The sequence below is a fragment of the Sparus aurata genome, chromosome 6 (assembly GCF_900880675.1).
Source record: "Sparus aurata chromosome 6, fSpaAur1.1, whole genome shotgun sequence".
Classification (NCBI taxonomy): Eukaryota; Metazoa; Chordata; class Actinopteri; order Spariformes; family Sparidae; genus Sparus; species Sparus aurata.
In genome coordinates, this window is record NC_044192.1 from 11,242,311 (window position 1) to 11,258,706 (window position 16,396).

Below are 16,396 nucleotides of genomic sequence, written 5' to 3' on the forward strand. Positions count from 1 at the left end.
GCCAGTATTGCCTGCTAGCCTGCTGTCGTTAGAGCGCTTGATGTCTACAAAAAACAAGGAACAAGAGCGTATATATGTTTTGACCTCATTTAAGACTGCAGGAAAAAAAAACATCTACAGTAGTCCATCTTTATAGCAGCATTAGATCATTTCTTTTGGCAACTCAGTGGGAAATGTTAAAAACAACACGACTAATATATAGAGTTTGAAACATTAGCTCTCATTATGTTTACTGCCATTGTTTGCTTCAATCAGTTGTAGAGCATTTTTTGCAGGAAATCAGGGTTGCAGGATATGGTGAAAAATCATATTGTGATTATTTTGACAGCTATGACTGTATCATTTTGTTTCACAAAACATAAGAATTATCATTTTTGGATCACAATTTAAATCATGATGCTGAAACTTTTGTTGCTATCTGTATTAAACAAAAACACATCATCTCAATAGATCTGGATAACAAGATTTGCATACCAGTGCATCTCTGCAGCGCTACAAAACTTTTTCAAACTGCCGTTTTGTTGTAAATTTGACCTTTATCAAAAATGGCAGCTTTTGTAATTATATGTTGATTAATTGAAAATCAGAACTAAAAGCTGAAGGATGCTAAAACTCAACATACAAATATTGACTGCTGCAGTTTGAAAATATCTGTAAAGTAGATTGTGGTTAGAAAATAAGCTTCACAAAACACTTTAGTTTCCATTTTTTTCCCACTGAAGTAAGTGCAGTAGTTCACGAGAAAGTAGTGAGAACATAAAAAAAGAAAATGGGCGCCTCTCGCAATGTTAAACAGTCTGTTCTGTGCCTGGACCATCACCAAAGAATAATCGTCCCTTGGCGCATGGTTAAGGTTTTTACCAAGTTTCTTTGAAATATGTTGAGTTTTGGAGAGCCAGCTTAAAACACAACCTCGCTGGCAGAAGTAAAAATGACTAAATCTAGTATTGATTTTTTTTAGTTAGGGCTTATTTTACTTTGGGTTGTTTTTTAAAGTAGCTGATGAACTCTGACACCGTGTGTGTGTGACAGCCAAATAAATATTGATATTGTTTTAAACATGAGCAAACGGGTTACACACTTAATAGGCTGACCGACATTATTTTAAAGTATTTTTTTCTAAGGTTCACTGTCCTGTTCCAGAAATTATAGTCTGCAAGTATCACTGTCTTTTTTCCCCCTGTTATGCATCCTAAATTGTTCTCTTTCAGATATCAGTTTACAGTGTATGCCACACACCACTGACTGCAATTAAAGTAATTATTTTTATTTTGCATGACTGGCATTGAACTGGTATGTGTGCTCTCACTTGATTTAACACAATGTTTCAGGCTGAAGTGTGAGATCAAACAACTTTGTTCCCTCCGAAAGCACAAAAAATAAAACAGCCCCTTAAAGTCAGATTCATCTAGATCTAAAAAAGAAAACAAAAAAAAAAGATAAAGCAAAGATGAAGACGGTGCATTCCACGTTAATTATTTACTTGAGTGGCTCCATAGACTAAACACACAAAAAGACATGTGTGAAAAAATAACAGGGGAAAGATGTACAATTAGGAAAGTCAGTGGAGCAGAGAAACAACAAATTGTGTTTTCAGACCTAATACTATTGTGTTTTGTTGGTTTAATTGAACATGAACTGAGCATGGACACAGCATAACAGATTAAAGTGTACAACAAGCCACGCTGACGGTGCTTGATGTGGAAAATATGTCTTGGAAATGTATTCAGAAACAGCAAACTGCCTGGTTGGGCAGCCTTTTCTGGCACGTCAGAGCATATAAGGCAGTTTAAGTTACACAGGATACACTTGGCAAGAAAAGAGAATAATTTGCGAGAAGAGATTATTCAAAATCTTCCCACATATCCATGAAAACAACCTCATGACACAAAGCCAGCCAACAGCAAACCTAGAAGATTTGTCTTTGTATTGTAAATGCAGCAGGAAGGTAAAACCGGCACAGACACTTACTTTTTCAGCATCAAACAGTGTTTCTCAGGATCTGGTTTTCCCCTTTGTCAGTTCAGTACTTAAAGTCTTCCATGAACTTTTGTGACTTTTCTGCAGTTCACATTTCATTTGTGAAACTACAGCAAAGCTGCTGAGAACATTATTATTATAGTGAGCGTGTATTTTTTAACATCGCTAGTTGCCACTATAATATTAAAACATGATCCCATTCAGTTCTGACCACAGTCAAACTGCCTGTGAACAGACATCCTCATCCAGCAATAACTGAACATTATTGGCACTTTTGTGCTGTCAATATTCAGCTTCTTGTATTTTTTTTTCTCAAAGAAGTCCTTACATAATATAATCAAATTGAAGCACAGAGGAGGAACTCTGTAGTTTGCAGTGGAATAAAAGATAACTCTTTTTTTAAAAAAAAGGCTGGCTGCTGTTTTTACAAGTCCTGACTTGAGTAGGAAATTACAGTATGCTTTACTTAGAATTATCACATGAAAGCCATGTAATTGGAAATGGGATGTTGCTAATGTAAAATACAGGCAGACTGAAGGCAGTGACACTAAAATTGGTTAAGTACGAAGCTTTTGTCAGCTCAGGTGGAGGATTAAGACTTAATACTGTATTTATGGTGCTGATTACAACACATGGAGCTGATGTCATACAGTATACTGCACATCTCATACAAGATATAACTCACATGTTAAAACGTGCATATTTATGTGTAGTCATATGTGTCTTCATTTTAGTTTTAGTGATTATAGACATAGTGTCATGTGTACAGTCTGTGTTGCACAAGTCTAGGAGACAAACAACTTTATGTATTCTCCCTCCCTTTGTTTCCCTGTGATGTTACTGATGGTGCCGCTGTCTCAAAGACAATGTTAACAACATGGCTAACGGAAGCAGCCTGGCTACTGTCCAAAACAAAAACAATGGCAGAGTAAACTACTCAGTAAAACACCATGGAGTGAAAGCCTGTCCCTTTTGTTTTACCTCAGTTTCTATCACTCTCCTTCTTTCCCTTTTTTGACACACATGACAAATATCGTAGTTAAAGCGAGACTTATAGATAAACGATCTATATGCGGAGGGTATGATTTTTCTACAGACATGACGTTGGGTTCATGTGCTGTCGGAATTACATGGAAAAACGTTCTTCTGACTGGGAAAATTCTCAGGAATGCCCTCTCGCAACAACAACTCTGAAAGTTGGAGAAAATTTGGCCATACGAGTTGCAGAGTTGATATCATATGATGCTAAAACATGGCAGAGGAAAGTAAACATTGAGTTGATGGTCAGAAACTTTTACCAAAGTTATGTATTGCGTAGTCATTGTGTTGTTTTATAAGCCCATCCTTGTCATTCAAATACTGGAAACCGCTGTCAACATGCTGTAGAAACGCTCCGAGCGGTAAAATTGAAAACAATATCTTTTTGGTGTCCATGTTGCTCCTGCGTACGGTGTACATTTTAGGACATCCTCAGGATCAGGCTTCAGCGTCAGACCTCAGATGAAAAGGTATAAGGTCTCAGGAAAAGCTGTGTCACACTCGCACCAAACAGCCACATAAAAAATAGTCATCGGACCAAAAGGCCTAAGAAAAAAATATTGTCACACTGAACTGCCTCAGGACAAAAATTGTCACACTGAACGCATCAGTAACTAAGTTGTCACACTGAATGGTATCAGGAAAAAAATTATCACATTGAACGGCATCAGAAACTAAGTTGTCACACTGAAAGGTATCGGGAAAAAAATTATCACATTGAACGGCATCGGTAACTAAGTTGTCACACTGAAAGGTATCAGGATAAAAATTATCACATTGAACGGCATCAAGAAAAAAAATATCACACTGACAGGTATCAGAAACTAAGTTGTCACACTGAAAGATATCAGGATAAAAATTATCACATTGAACGGCATCACACTGAAAGGTATCAGGACAAAAGTTGTCACACTGAACGTCATCACACTGAAAGGTATCAGGACAAAAGTTGTCACACTGAATGGTATCGGGAAAATCAGTTTCCTACAGAGGTCACATACAGATATATATATAAATATATATATATATATATATATATATATATATATATATATATATATATATATATATATATATATATACATATATATATGTATATATATGTATATATATGTATATATATATATATATATATATTATATATATATATATGTATATAGATATACACATATATACACACAAAAGACAAAGAAAATATATTTTTGACCTATTTTGGCCATAAGTGGTCGTATTGACCGCGCATCATTTTGCAGGGTCTCATTAACAACGAGACTCTACATTTATTGTGCTTCTTTGCGAATTTACTTTCAAGTTAATTAATCTAGTTGTATATCCTGGTTGGCATGCGCAAACATAAACGGGAGTTCCCCCTCCGTGAAACAGCGTGCGGAGCTGTTCGGTGCTGAAGAGATGCGACTCTGACTGTGTACCAGGGAAATCCGAGGAAGAATGTCTGCATACTGAGCACCATGCACACAGGTGTGGGCACCTTTAGTGGGGCGAAGGCAAAACCTGTGATGTGCTATAACAACACCAATACTGTGTGGACGTCCCGGACCAGATGGCGAGGGCGTACTCCGTCAAAGGCGGTATGGAAGATGGCCAGTGGCGGTCTTCTATAACATCCTCCTCGACCTGGCTGGGATCAATGCCCGCATCTTATTCAAGGAGCACCAGCAGCAGGAGAGCCCGGAGGAAAGTCCTGCAGCAGCTGGCAGAGGAGCTGAGGGCAGAATACATGGAGGGGAAAGCGGCCGCGGCAGTCGGCACAAGGTGGGCAGCAGCGGAAGCAACCATCGCAGCAGCAGACATGGAGACGGAGGCAGTGCCAGTCTGAAAGAGCTGCAAACGGAACCAAACCTCGGACACTTGAAATGCCACAAGCCCGTGTGTGGTGACTGTGAGGAGAGCGGAGGTAGTCTGCAGACTGTGACCAGTGATCAAAACGGCTCTTTTTTGTTTTAGATCAGCTCCTTTCAAGCTTTTCTAGTATTATTGTTATTATTATTATTATTTTAAGTGTTAAAATAAAATGTTTCATAATCAAATAAGTTATTTTTAATTGTTAATTTTCTTGTTCTGTGTTTTCTCTATTTAAAAGCTTGTGTAAATATATGCAATAATTACGGTTTACTATGTGCATGATATGAATATTGATAAATGTATAATTAAGCATGTAAAAATGTACATATTGGTATTATTTCGTTTTTTAAAAAAATATCATGACACAATGAATGCATTCGTCACTCAGTTGGGTATTTACATGAGAGATTATAGAGTTTAATATCTAGCGGTCACAATGACCGGTTATGACCGTTCTAGTAGAGTTGGAGTTCAGGCCCTTCTAGTGTTAACAAGAAGCATTTTGCTTATGCAAAAAAAAAAATAATAATAATCTGTTTAAACCAGATATATTATATTGAGGTTTGTGTCATTTTGGTTCTGCATCGTTTCTTTGTTTGCAGCATTTTGTTGTTGCATGTGTTTTGCGTGTCTTTGGTTCTACATCGTTTATGTATTTGCAACGTTTGGCCGTTACTGCGCGTTTGCCCTTGTCGGCCACCGCACTTATGCGATCTTTGTAGGAAACTGATTTTCCCGATACCATTCAGTGTGACAACTTTTGTACTTATACCTTTAAGTGTGATGACGTTCAGTGTGACAACTTTTGTCCTGATACCTTTCAGTATGATGACGTTCAATGTGACAACTTTTGTCCTGATACCTTTCAGTATGATGACGTTCAATGTGACAACTTTTGTCATGATACCTTTCAGTGTGATGACGTTCAGTGTGACAACTTTTGTACTGATACCTTTCAGTGTGATAATTTTTTTCCTGATACCTTTCAGTGTGACAGCTTAGTTTCTGATGCCGTTAAATGTGATATTTTTTTTCCTGATACCTTTCAGTGTGATAATTTTTTCCTGATGCCGTTAAATGTGATAATTTTTTTCCTGATGCCTTTCAGTGTGATAATTTTTTTCCTGATGCCGTTCAATGTGATAATTTTTTCCCCAATACCTTACAGTGTGACAACTTAGTTACTGATGCTGTTCAATGTGATAATTTTTTTCCTGATGCCGTTCAATGTGATCATTTTTATCCTGATACCTTTCAGTGTGACAACTTAGTTACTGATGCTGTTCAGTGTGATAATTTTTTTCCTGATGCCGTTCAATGTGATCATTTTATCCTGATACCTTTCAGTGTGACAACTTAGTTTCTGATACCTTTCAGTGTGAAAAAAATTTTCCTGATACCTTTCAGTGTAACAACTTAGTTACTAATGCTTTCAGTGTGACATTTTTTATCCTGAGGTACTTCAGTGTGACAAGTTTTTTTTCTTAGGCCTTTTGGTCCAATGACTATCTTTCATGTGGCTGTTTGGTGCGAGTGTGACAGAGCTTTTCCTGAGACCTTATACCTTTTCATCTGAGGTCTGACGCTGAAGCCTGATCCTGAGGATGTCCTAAAATGTACACCGTACCTGCGTCCTGACATGATGCACATGAACACACAGGAGTTGGAAGAACGACTTACCAACTCGGGAAATGGGATCATCTGAGGTGCACTTGAATGCAGCATTACACTTTCCCCTTTTTATATTATATACTTCAGAATGATGTATTAAAGCAAAGAAATTGTCTATTGCCAGTCTAACATTGCGTAGTCGAGGGAGCTCAACACTCTGAAACTTAAAGCAGTGGGGGAAACCAGCTGTAAATACAACATTTAAATTCTATCACCTTAAAAAGTTGTAAGCAAATACTTTAGTTGCTTATTTAAGAGTTCAGCACACATTCTAATGTTTATATATCAACCTGGTGTAAGTCCAGTACCCACATTTTTCTAAACTGTGTCTATGTCCCAACTTCTTAAGGGTAATTATGTTGCTAAGTTAGCTGCTAAATGTTCCATTATGTTTACCAGCTAGTTGCTAACTCTGTCTTTCGCTTGCTGCTGAGCAGGTAGCGTACATTGGATTTTTATCATGCTCATAAAGGCTACCCACAGCAGCTGGTGAAAGCAATGAGACTGAAACCAAACAGTAAAGCTGTGGGCTGTAAAACCAAAACATTGAGCTGAAAATCAATAAAACAGTTCCTAGACCTGAGGGAAACTGCAGAGCAGGTAATCTTGGTGGTTTTGCGAGTCACGGCAGTGACGGTATGAGGTCTTCATGGCACCATCTTTGAAAATGTCATGGTTATAACCCTAACGCTAACCCTGGCAACTTGTACTGTTTGGTAAGTCGGGAGTAGTGAAACTGGTAACTTACCCTGTTCTGCTGTTACCGGTAAACAGAAGGATCCTCCGCTCTGTACGACAGGACTGCCTGTTTATGCGTTTCTCTGTCTTGATTGGAAAAAGTCGTCAGGGAATGGAAAATGTCTTCTCTCTTTTACGGCATGAGAAGGAGGAGGATAGATATGGATCATTGACCAAACACTCTTAGTTACTACTACTATTGGAATACAGAGCTGTTTAATACTTATTTTAATAAGAAAATAAAACTTGCAGCAGCTTTAAGCAGCAGCTTTTCACCATATTGACTTCTTACAGTTGGAAAGAAAATTACAAATCCCTCTCCAAAATGATTGTGTGGAGGATACATAATAAGTCAAATTTGCTGTTAAGCACTGTACAGTAGCATTGTAATTGAAGCATTTATCATGTGTGTTATCTTCGAAAAATTGTATTTAACAGAAAACTGGTTTAATTTTTATGTAGTTACTCTATTTGCTACCCCTGTCAGTTGAAATTGCAACAAATATACAGGAAGCAGATAGAAGCCTTCTCAACACAAGGCACCAAATGGGAAGAGGAATACATTCAGTATCAAAGGGAGACACAGACCATGCCGTACACTGAGTCACTGCAGTTAAAACAATCTATACCAAACAGTGGTCGATTGAGGATCTCATGCTATAAGAAGGGGAGATGCTGCGTTACTACCCGATCAACGCAGTGACCTCAATTTGATGTGCCATTAAAAACATGAATCAGCTCTCATTTTGACAGTTTCTCATCTTCTTTTCTATACAAACCCGTCTTCTGTCTGCAGTCTAAATCGAATCGTTGGCTTATTTGTTCATGTGGTGAACATGAAAGTGTTGTGTGTGTTCTTTGTGCGACTGTGACATAATCCAATTTTGCAGTGGTGGAATCAGTGTTCACATAATTCAAAGACAACAAAAAATGTAATGCTTGTTGATGTCTTGACATGAAAATTTTATGAGATTGTTACGATTTCGCATTTAGTATGTCTGTTTTTATCTTAAGGCATCTGAATATGAATGAGCAGTGGAAAGAGAAAGCTGCGCGACTATTGAGGCAAAGACATGTTACATGACTGTGGCTGTCCTGACGCTGCAGTGGCTACTTGCCACTATTTCGATTAGTTTTAGTGGACACATTTTAAGATTTAAGATTTTAAGATAACACGAGGATAGTCCTCTGCCCGACTGTGAGAAACTGCAAAGTGATGGCATGGCATGGCATGCCTCTCACTTATCTAAAACCATCAATTTCCGTAAACATTGAAAATGGTCGATAATAGAGCTTGTTTGAGTTAACTGGACAAGTGGGTCATCACACACAAATGGCTGAAGTGATGAAACGCTCTCACAACTGCAGTCAAGACACACACTCCCTGCAGCAATCTACCATAACTAAAAGATGATGTGAAGTATCCAGACAGTTCAGCTGTGATTCTTTGGTAGACCACACATCACATCTACGATCAAACACACAATGAGCAGGAAGTGCATCTAACCTACAGGTGACGGACCTTTCAGAAAAACTGAAACAACAAGTGCTCATCACAACATGAGACTTGAAAGTGAGGCATGAGGAACCACAAATCCATAATTTAGGCTTTCATGTTCAAATCCTGGTTTCACCAAGGAGTCACCACCCAAATCTTGTTGGGGTCACAACCATGCTAAAAATGTAACTGCTTATCGTACTGCTATAGTGCTGGTATAAATGTGCTTGTTTCCACTGAAATGTATTGCACTACGAGACTAAAAGCAGCAGTAAACTGTCACACATATTTGCAGCAGTAATTCAACAGATTTGCCAATTCATTGTTCAGGAGGTGAAATAGTAAAAGTATCTTTATTGGAAATGAGCGAACTAGAAACTTTAAAAAAAACACACTAAACAAAAACCCAAGACATTGTCACAGCTGATCTTTGAGGGCTTTTAAACCTAGATTCTTCTCTGTGTGACAAAGGAACTAAAAGACTCAGCACAGGTGGGGGTAACAAATTAAAAGATTATATGCTTGTATTTCCTGGTCAGGGGGATATCCTGCTGTCTTGCCAACATCCTTGTTGATTATTATCCTTGTCATGACTGAGCTGAAGAGTAAAGAAATCTTAAAGATTTACTAATTCATGCTGGATAAAGAAAAATGTTTTAACAAAGCCAGATGATACATTCAGAGAAAATAAGTCAGATGCACAGAATGTGTTGATTTATTTAATCATAAACTCTTACTGGATATTGCAGCCCAAAATTATGGAAACTTGTCTTTGCATCAGCTATCTATTGCAAAATTTGAAATCTTTGCATGTCTGAGGACTGGGTGAGAAATTTTGTCTGACCTTCTAAAACGAGGTTCAGTGACAGCTGTGCAAGAAGGAGACTCTCAGACCTCCAAACTTTTTTTAGACAGCTAAATCGGGATTTAGCTGCCCCCTTATTGAGCAGGGCATCAGGGTGGAAGACCACAGAATTAATAGAGTCTAGACATCCATAAATTTGCCAATCACACACAGAGGACAACAATCTAAAAGTCCTTAAATGACAATGGTAGATGCCTTTTTGCTGCTGTATTTCTTCGTTGTTGAGTGTGTAGGTGGTGCATAAATATATGACTCAGCAGATGGAGAGGAATGTGTTTAATGTGATTAATTTGCAGTTAATTGTTTAAATAAGTTCAGTTGTCTAACTTGTAGTGGTTGTTTCCTCTCACTGCTTTCCCGACCTCAACTTTTCAGGCTGAACAGTTCAGACACAGTAAATAAACACAGACTCACTTTGGCAGAGTTATCTGCAAAGTTACGCTTCCCCCACTCTAAACTGTTCAGTGATTGGTACAGTATATATCTGTGTAGGTTATACTATGCACATGATGTACAGAGACATTTCTTGGCAGTGTCCCTGCTGTTCTGAGAGCTGCAGAATGCTACAATCAATCCTTCTGACAAACATGCCACACTGAGGCACTCTGAAACTCACACAAGAAATCCTGTTAAAGAAGTGCTGAAAGTGTTGGTTCAACCACAAAAAATACAACATATTTGTTTTGTGGGGTTTTTTTGTTTTTGTTTTTTTCAGATTATAGTGCCTCAGTCTGCGTTGTTTAATGTACCAGTGATCCACCAGGAATGAGCCAGAGCAGTGCCTTTCCAGATCGCATTGCATCACAGCAAAATTCGAACCTGGTTCAAATCTTTCTTTTCTGTTGACTCCCGTTGGCACCCCTGCCGCTCAGAAAGACAGGCTCCATTCAAAGGCCAGAGAGGGCTGTGTTATTTTAAGTCAGTCTGAATGCAGTCAGGGTCTGCGTTGTGTTGTATTGTACCACACTCAGTAGGACTGCCTTACAGCACTTTATTGCAAGACACAGGGCAACAGTATAACCTCCGTGCAATCCCAGGAAAACAAAGTATCCACAGCATCTTGTACAAATGTTCTTTTTCAACAGAGCAGCAGACAGACAGGAATATGATAGGCCAGATACTCGGATCAGCTTCTTTGGTAGTTTTTGTTGTATTTTGCCATAATGACTCACAGATATGTACATACAAAGTAAAAACATCACCAGCTGAAGCTGTTGCTACTGGTGGTGAGCACTAAACTTCCTGTTAACATTTCCTGTTATAGAAAAGTGTGCAGACTTGAAAATACATTTGATGTTATTTCCCATAGAAAAAGCCCTTGATAAATAACTTAAAGTTATTAATTAAAGTTTCAGACAAGTCCTCACAGGAATTTACAATGGCTGCTTCAAGATCATAGAGCCACAACATACACACTATTGCATAATGTCACTTCATTCAACATCCCACAATGCTACCAAAAAGGTTTTCCAAGTGGGACAAAACACACATACTGTAGATACAAGGTCTTACCTGAAGAAACTCTCAAAACCAGCCAGGCTGATTCTTTCTTTTGGAAGTTAATTTACCTCCTGATGATCAGTCTCTCTTCAGGGAAATACAGCCTTTCATCATCTGAGTTTCAGTCTCTCTCTTTACTCCCAGGCAAACTGATGAAGTAGCCACAGAGCCCTTCATTTCTTCATACCACCCATGAATGCGTATTTGCACCAAATTGTATTTGAACAAAAATATGTAGAGCACCATTTTTAAAGTGTTTAAATCACTGTTGGGCTGCCTGATATGTTGAGAAAATCATATTGGGATTATTTTAACAGATAATGAGTTTTATGTATGATTCAGGATTAGTGGGAATGATTATTTTTGCATCACAGTTTTCATTTTCACCAGAAAAACTATAAAATTCATGATAATGTGACATTTGTTTGAGTCTGTGCCAAACAGATATGTTTTCTTACATCTGGAGAACAAGATATTGATGCTGTGTTGTCACACATTTAAAAAAAAAAAAAAAATGTGGCTTCTTGCGATTCAGATACACTTGGCCATATGGAGATTTTGATTACGTTGCAATTAATTGTGCAGCTCTAATTCACTGTATGTTTTTTTCTCTTTGTCTAAATTATCATACTGACTCCTATAAACTTCTGTTTGTTTAGGAGGTGTGTGCATCTCACAGTCTGTGAAGATTCCCCGGGAGCCAAAACAATTAGAGTTTGACAAGGTCATCAGACGTCTCAGAGAAAACCCAAACGCAAGAGTTGTCATAATGTTTGCCAATGAAGACGATATCAGGTAAGGCCCAGTGGAAGCTTCACAACACTCCTTTGAAGATTAGAATTACACGACCGTAGGCACACGGCACAGAAACTTATGGGAACACAGCCGTTTCAGTCCAGTTCTGCCAGACCACTGTAATGATTTGCAAAACAAAATCAAAGTGGAGCTGGTCAGGATGCTGACCTTATCCACGGCAACATCTGTTTCTTCACCTTTGCAGGCGGCTACTCCATGCAGCTAAAAAGGCCAACCAGACAGGTCATTTCATCTGGGTGGGCTCAGACAGCTGGGGCTCAAAGATCTCTCCGGTTGTGCACCAGGAGGAGATGGCAGAGGGAGCAGTCACCATCCTGCCCAAGCGGCAGTCCATCAAAGGTACAGAGAAGAGCACTATGCATATATCAGATGTCCCTGTATAATAAAAGCTTGTGCATATTTCATTGAAATATTCTTTTCATGTGATACAGAGCTCTGTCTGTTTGCAGGAGAATAAGAGTTGCTTTGTAATGCTTAACCATTAATCATGTGATCAAAGGTCCACAAACTAAAATTCGATAAAACAAAGCCACAAGTAAATTGAGCATATGCAATATTCAATCAATTATACTGTAGAACACATCAGAGCACTGTTGTTTACACTGACACTGACTGTGTCAATGACAATGAACCCATTGATCTGTCTAGGGTTTGATCGTTACTTCATCAGCCGAACTCTGGAAAACAACAGAAGGAATATCTGGTTTGCAGAGTTCTGGGAGAACAACTTCAACTGCAAACTCAGCCGTCACGCCGTGAAGAAAGGGTCCGGCCTCAAAAAGTGCACAAGTAAGATATTCTCCTGTTGGGGGGAAAAGCTGTTTTAATGTTGTTTTTGTTCAAACTTTTAAGCATCTTGAATCCCTTTGATGTCTGGAGGAAGATGACACATTGGGCTCATGGTGAAAGTGTTATGACAGCACTGTCCACCTCTAAAAAGTGGAACCACTATACGTTCAATATTCAGAATCAATCTCGTGACTCATTCCAGGGCTGTGCTGAATTTCTGCTGAGTCTAGTGTGTTTACCCACATGGCTATAGCAAGTGAGTGGCTTAGCTGGGTGATGGTTAAAGCTTCAGGCTCAGTGCCATTCGTTATCTAGCTGTGGTTGGCATAATCTGTCTTGAGGCTGAAAACACTCCCCTTTATTTATTTAGATTTAAAAGCCAATAACATGTAAGTATTACAACATATATTTAAAAGATGAGGGTAAAACTACTGTTGTCCGTGGTTTTTCCTTTCATTAGACTTCCTGACCTTCATCATTTTTTAGTTTAATTACTTTCTTAAATATCTGCAGAGATCAGTAACTGCTTGCCAATGCTTCCAGTGATTATATACATTTGAACGGTTATACACAGGCTATTGGGTTTGCGTTAAAGATGTTCTTGGTACAGTATTTTACCAGGGCGACTGTCTTTTTTGCAAGTAATAGCACGTAAAGACAATTTATTGATATGCCAATCAGTATTTTTTGTTCCCTGCAGGTTCCTCAAGATATTTAAGATGATCAGCTCAAAGCTAACAGGGCAGCTAATGTTTATAGTAACAAGTGTCTTCAAGGACTTCAAAGCATGTATTTTCACGTCCTTTTTACCTTTTTATGTACTGGATCTAAACAAGCCACCAGTGCTTGCTGAAAGAATATATTTATGGGGTCTTACAAATCAACTAACTAGATAAGAAATTAGGGCTGCAGCTATCAAATATTTTTAGAATCGAGTATTCTACCAATCGATTAATCGAGTAATTTAATAAAAAATAAGGAGTTATTTGGTGTAGGCTATTACTGTCTTGCACTTTAACACAAATTAGTTTCCACATCTTAACATAATATCTAATCATACCGACATCAGGCTACAGGCTCTACAAATACCATACGCTCTAATTAGCGATGGAAGGCTATGCTAAATTAGCTAGCATCAATGTTTACGTTAGCTTATGTCAGCGATGCTTAGTAAGGTGCTGTTGTGGTACGCCAGTTCTGCTTTGCAGTAGTCACGTTGCACTTTATTATCGTCTTTAAGTGGGAAATGATCGCAAACTTTGGACATTCTCTGACTTTTACGGACGGCTTCTTGGCTCTCAGCCATCGCACTAACTGAATTCTAAACGTAGTGGTGTGTGTCCGCAATAAAAGTCTGTGTGGAAAAATTAGCCCTGAGCTAACCAGGCCACATTACGCGGGTGATAGGAATTAAACAAAGCCTCGAAGCAGAGATTTTGCTTCGACTGTTTTTGGTAATCAAATTAATCAAATTATTACTCATCTATAAGAAATGTAAGCTTACATTATATACCAAGAAGAATAATGAGCTCACAGTTAAATCTATTACATCCACTCGCATTTTTTATTCTAATGTGTTGGAGCTTTGCTTGATTCATTACCAGGTATTTCTTTGGTCAGTCTTTTGTTGAGCAAATTTAACAACATTAAAGGAGAATTCTTTGATAGTTGAACCGCAATATAGAAAAAGCCATTTAGGCTATTAACAAGACTCTTACCTTTGTTTTTTAAAACAGTACTATGCATAGCCCAGCTTACATAATAGCTGGAGCCTAATTGAAATAGCAATCAGTTTATATTATTGGCCATATATTAGCATATCACACATATATTGGCACACTCCTGCAGACTATATGCAAAGACTAAAGATTATAATGCTGGAAAAAAAATGCATTGGGAACATGCATTGTTAAACTGTCAAATTTCCTTCCTCCATTAGGTGTCATAGTTACAAGTTTTGGATCACCACATTTGAGGAATCACTGCCAAAAATGTATAGTATCTGCCAATATATAAACAGTCCTACTTGTCATATGAGCATCTCCAGAGTTTGATCTTAAGTGATACTACAAAGACGAAACGAAAATGGCCCCTGCTCACAGAATAGATGCTCCCAAAAACATATTTATACATTTAAGTGCAATTATGCTTGTGCTAAATACATTTTAATTACATTTTTATATTATGTAAAACATTTCACCAAGAAGGTCAAAATATAGGTTTTGCCTGATTGAACACAATCGTACAAAACTGAATCATTTTGACGCCTCCACAGTGATCTGAAAGTATGATGGAGAGGACTTAAAGCAGGGGCACAAACCTGGCCACAGATGGCTTGGACATCAGAATTGTAAGTTCAGTGAACTCGTTCAGCAGCATTTGTTGAAATAATAGATGTTTGTCTTCTACCTTTGACTAATTTCAAGGGACCAGACTTTTTATCTGCGCCTGGGAATGTTTGCTCTCCCAAAGTGATGAGGCCAGCTGAGGACAAAACTCATATCACAATCTAAAAGCTCAATCCAGTAAGTCTAATGCAAAAATTCATGTTATCAAGTTTAAATTTACATTTATAAACAATAGCTCCATTCAGATTCTGTTTATATTCTAAATATGGCGGGATCATGCCACATATCATTGAACCCTAAATAATGCACACACAAATATGAAATGAAAGCAATGTTTATTCGAAATTTAAAGATGGCTTGGTTTATATTAATGTGCAACAAATAAAGAAAATGTGAAAAAGTACATAAACAGTACAAAAGATTACGTTATGTAACATATTGGGAGATGGGTTGTTGGGTATCCACTGGGAGGAAAAGCAGGAGGACATCCCAGATAGACCAGTATATCGTTACTGGACACAAAATCACTCACTCTCACATTCATACTTGGGGCAGTTTTGAGTCTCATGAATGTCTGAATAATATGCCTTTTGGCAGGAACCACACACATACTCCAGAGAACCAAGGCAACAATCTTCTAGCTGTGAGGTGACGGTGCTAACCGCTGAGCCACCACGCTGCCCTGGAGGCAGATGTGTGTATGCACAAGATGTACATAAGCTGCAGACATTGGTATTTAAAAGCAGCAATGTGTCGTGACAGTATGCCAACAGGACATCAACACATGCATTACACAATAGTTTCCTAGGCTTCAGTGACCAGGCTGAGTTTCACATAAGGCAGCATTCTGGCTAAGAAAAAGAAAACATGGAATATAGAATTTGGACAAAACATTTTAGTCCTATTTGCTTTTATTGGGTTCCATATTCAGTTGCATTTATGAATGTGTAACATTCTTCCTCTGCAGTTATGATCTTGTTGTACCTTTAGCCGAAATACAAAGTGATGTGTTCCTGCTCAGCGTCAATAAAATTAAACACAGCACAATCTACAGCTTCAAAAAGGACAATGAAGTTGAACAAGTACATTGCATCCTTCATGAAGGCAGGTTTAAATGCAGAACTGTTTTGGCTCGCTGTACTGTAATAAACTAGAAGCTAAGTGAACAACAATACATATATGCCAGTCACAGCTGTGCATTATGGTTTGGTGATAGCATGTAGATATCATGAACTCTTACAGTAATGTGAAATATTAGAGGTTTTGCTATAACATTTATACCATGGGTAG

The 16,396-nt window shown here is 38.1% G+C and overlaps 1 protein-coding gene and 1 long non-coding RNA gene across 4 annotated transcripts in view; both read left to right on the forward strand.

The window, feature by feature from the left end:
• The window catches only part of LOC115583949 (metabotropic glutamate receptor 4-like), a 217,676-nt gene that overhangs the window by 156,136 nt on the left and 45,144 nt on the right, over window positions 1-16,396 (forward strand). For both annotated transcript variants that reach the window (XM_030421234.1, XM_030421235.1), the window contains exons 4-6: window positions 11,813-11,948; window positions 12,154-12,308; window positions 12,618-12,758. In XM_030421234.1, the coding sequence (XP_030277094.1) occupies window positions 11,813-11,948; window positions 12,154-12,308; window positions 12,618-12,758 (432 nt within the window). The remainder of the gene's footprint in view (window positions 1-11,812; window positions 11,949-12,153; window positions 12,309-12,617; window positions 12,759-16,396) is intronic.
• Window positions 12,893-15,944, forward strand: LOC115583950 (uncharacterized). 2 transcript variants are annotated; one of them, XR_003984458.1, is made up of 4 exons: window positions 12,893-13,147; window positions 13,459-14,751; window positions 15,185-15,283; window positions 15,704-15,944. It is a non-coding gene; the product is annotated as an uncharacterized LOC115583950 (long non-coding RNA). The 2 variants fall into 2 exon arrangements; XR_003984457.1 differs by having other exon boundaries at window positions 12,893-14,751.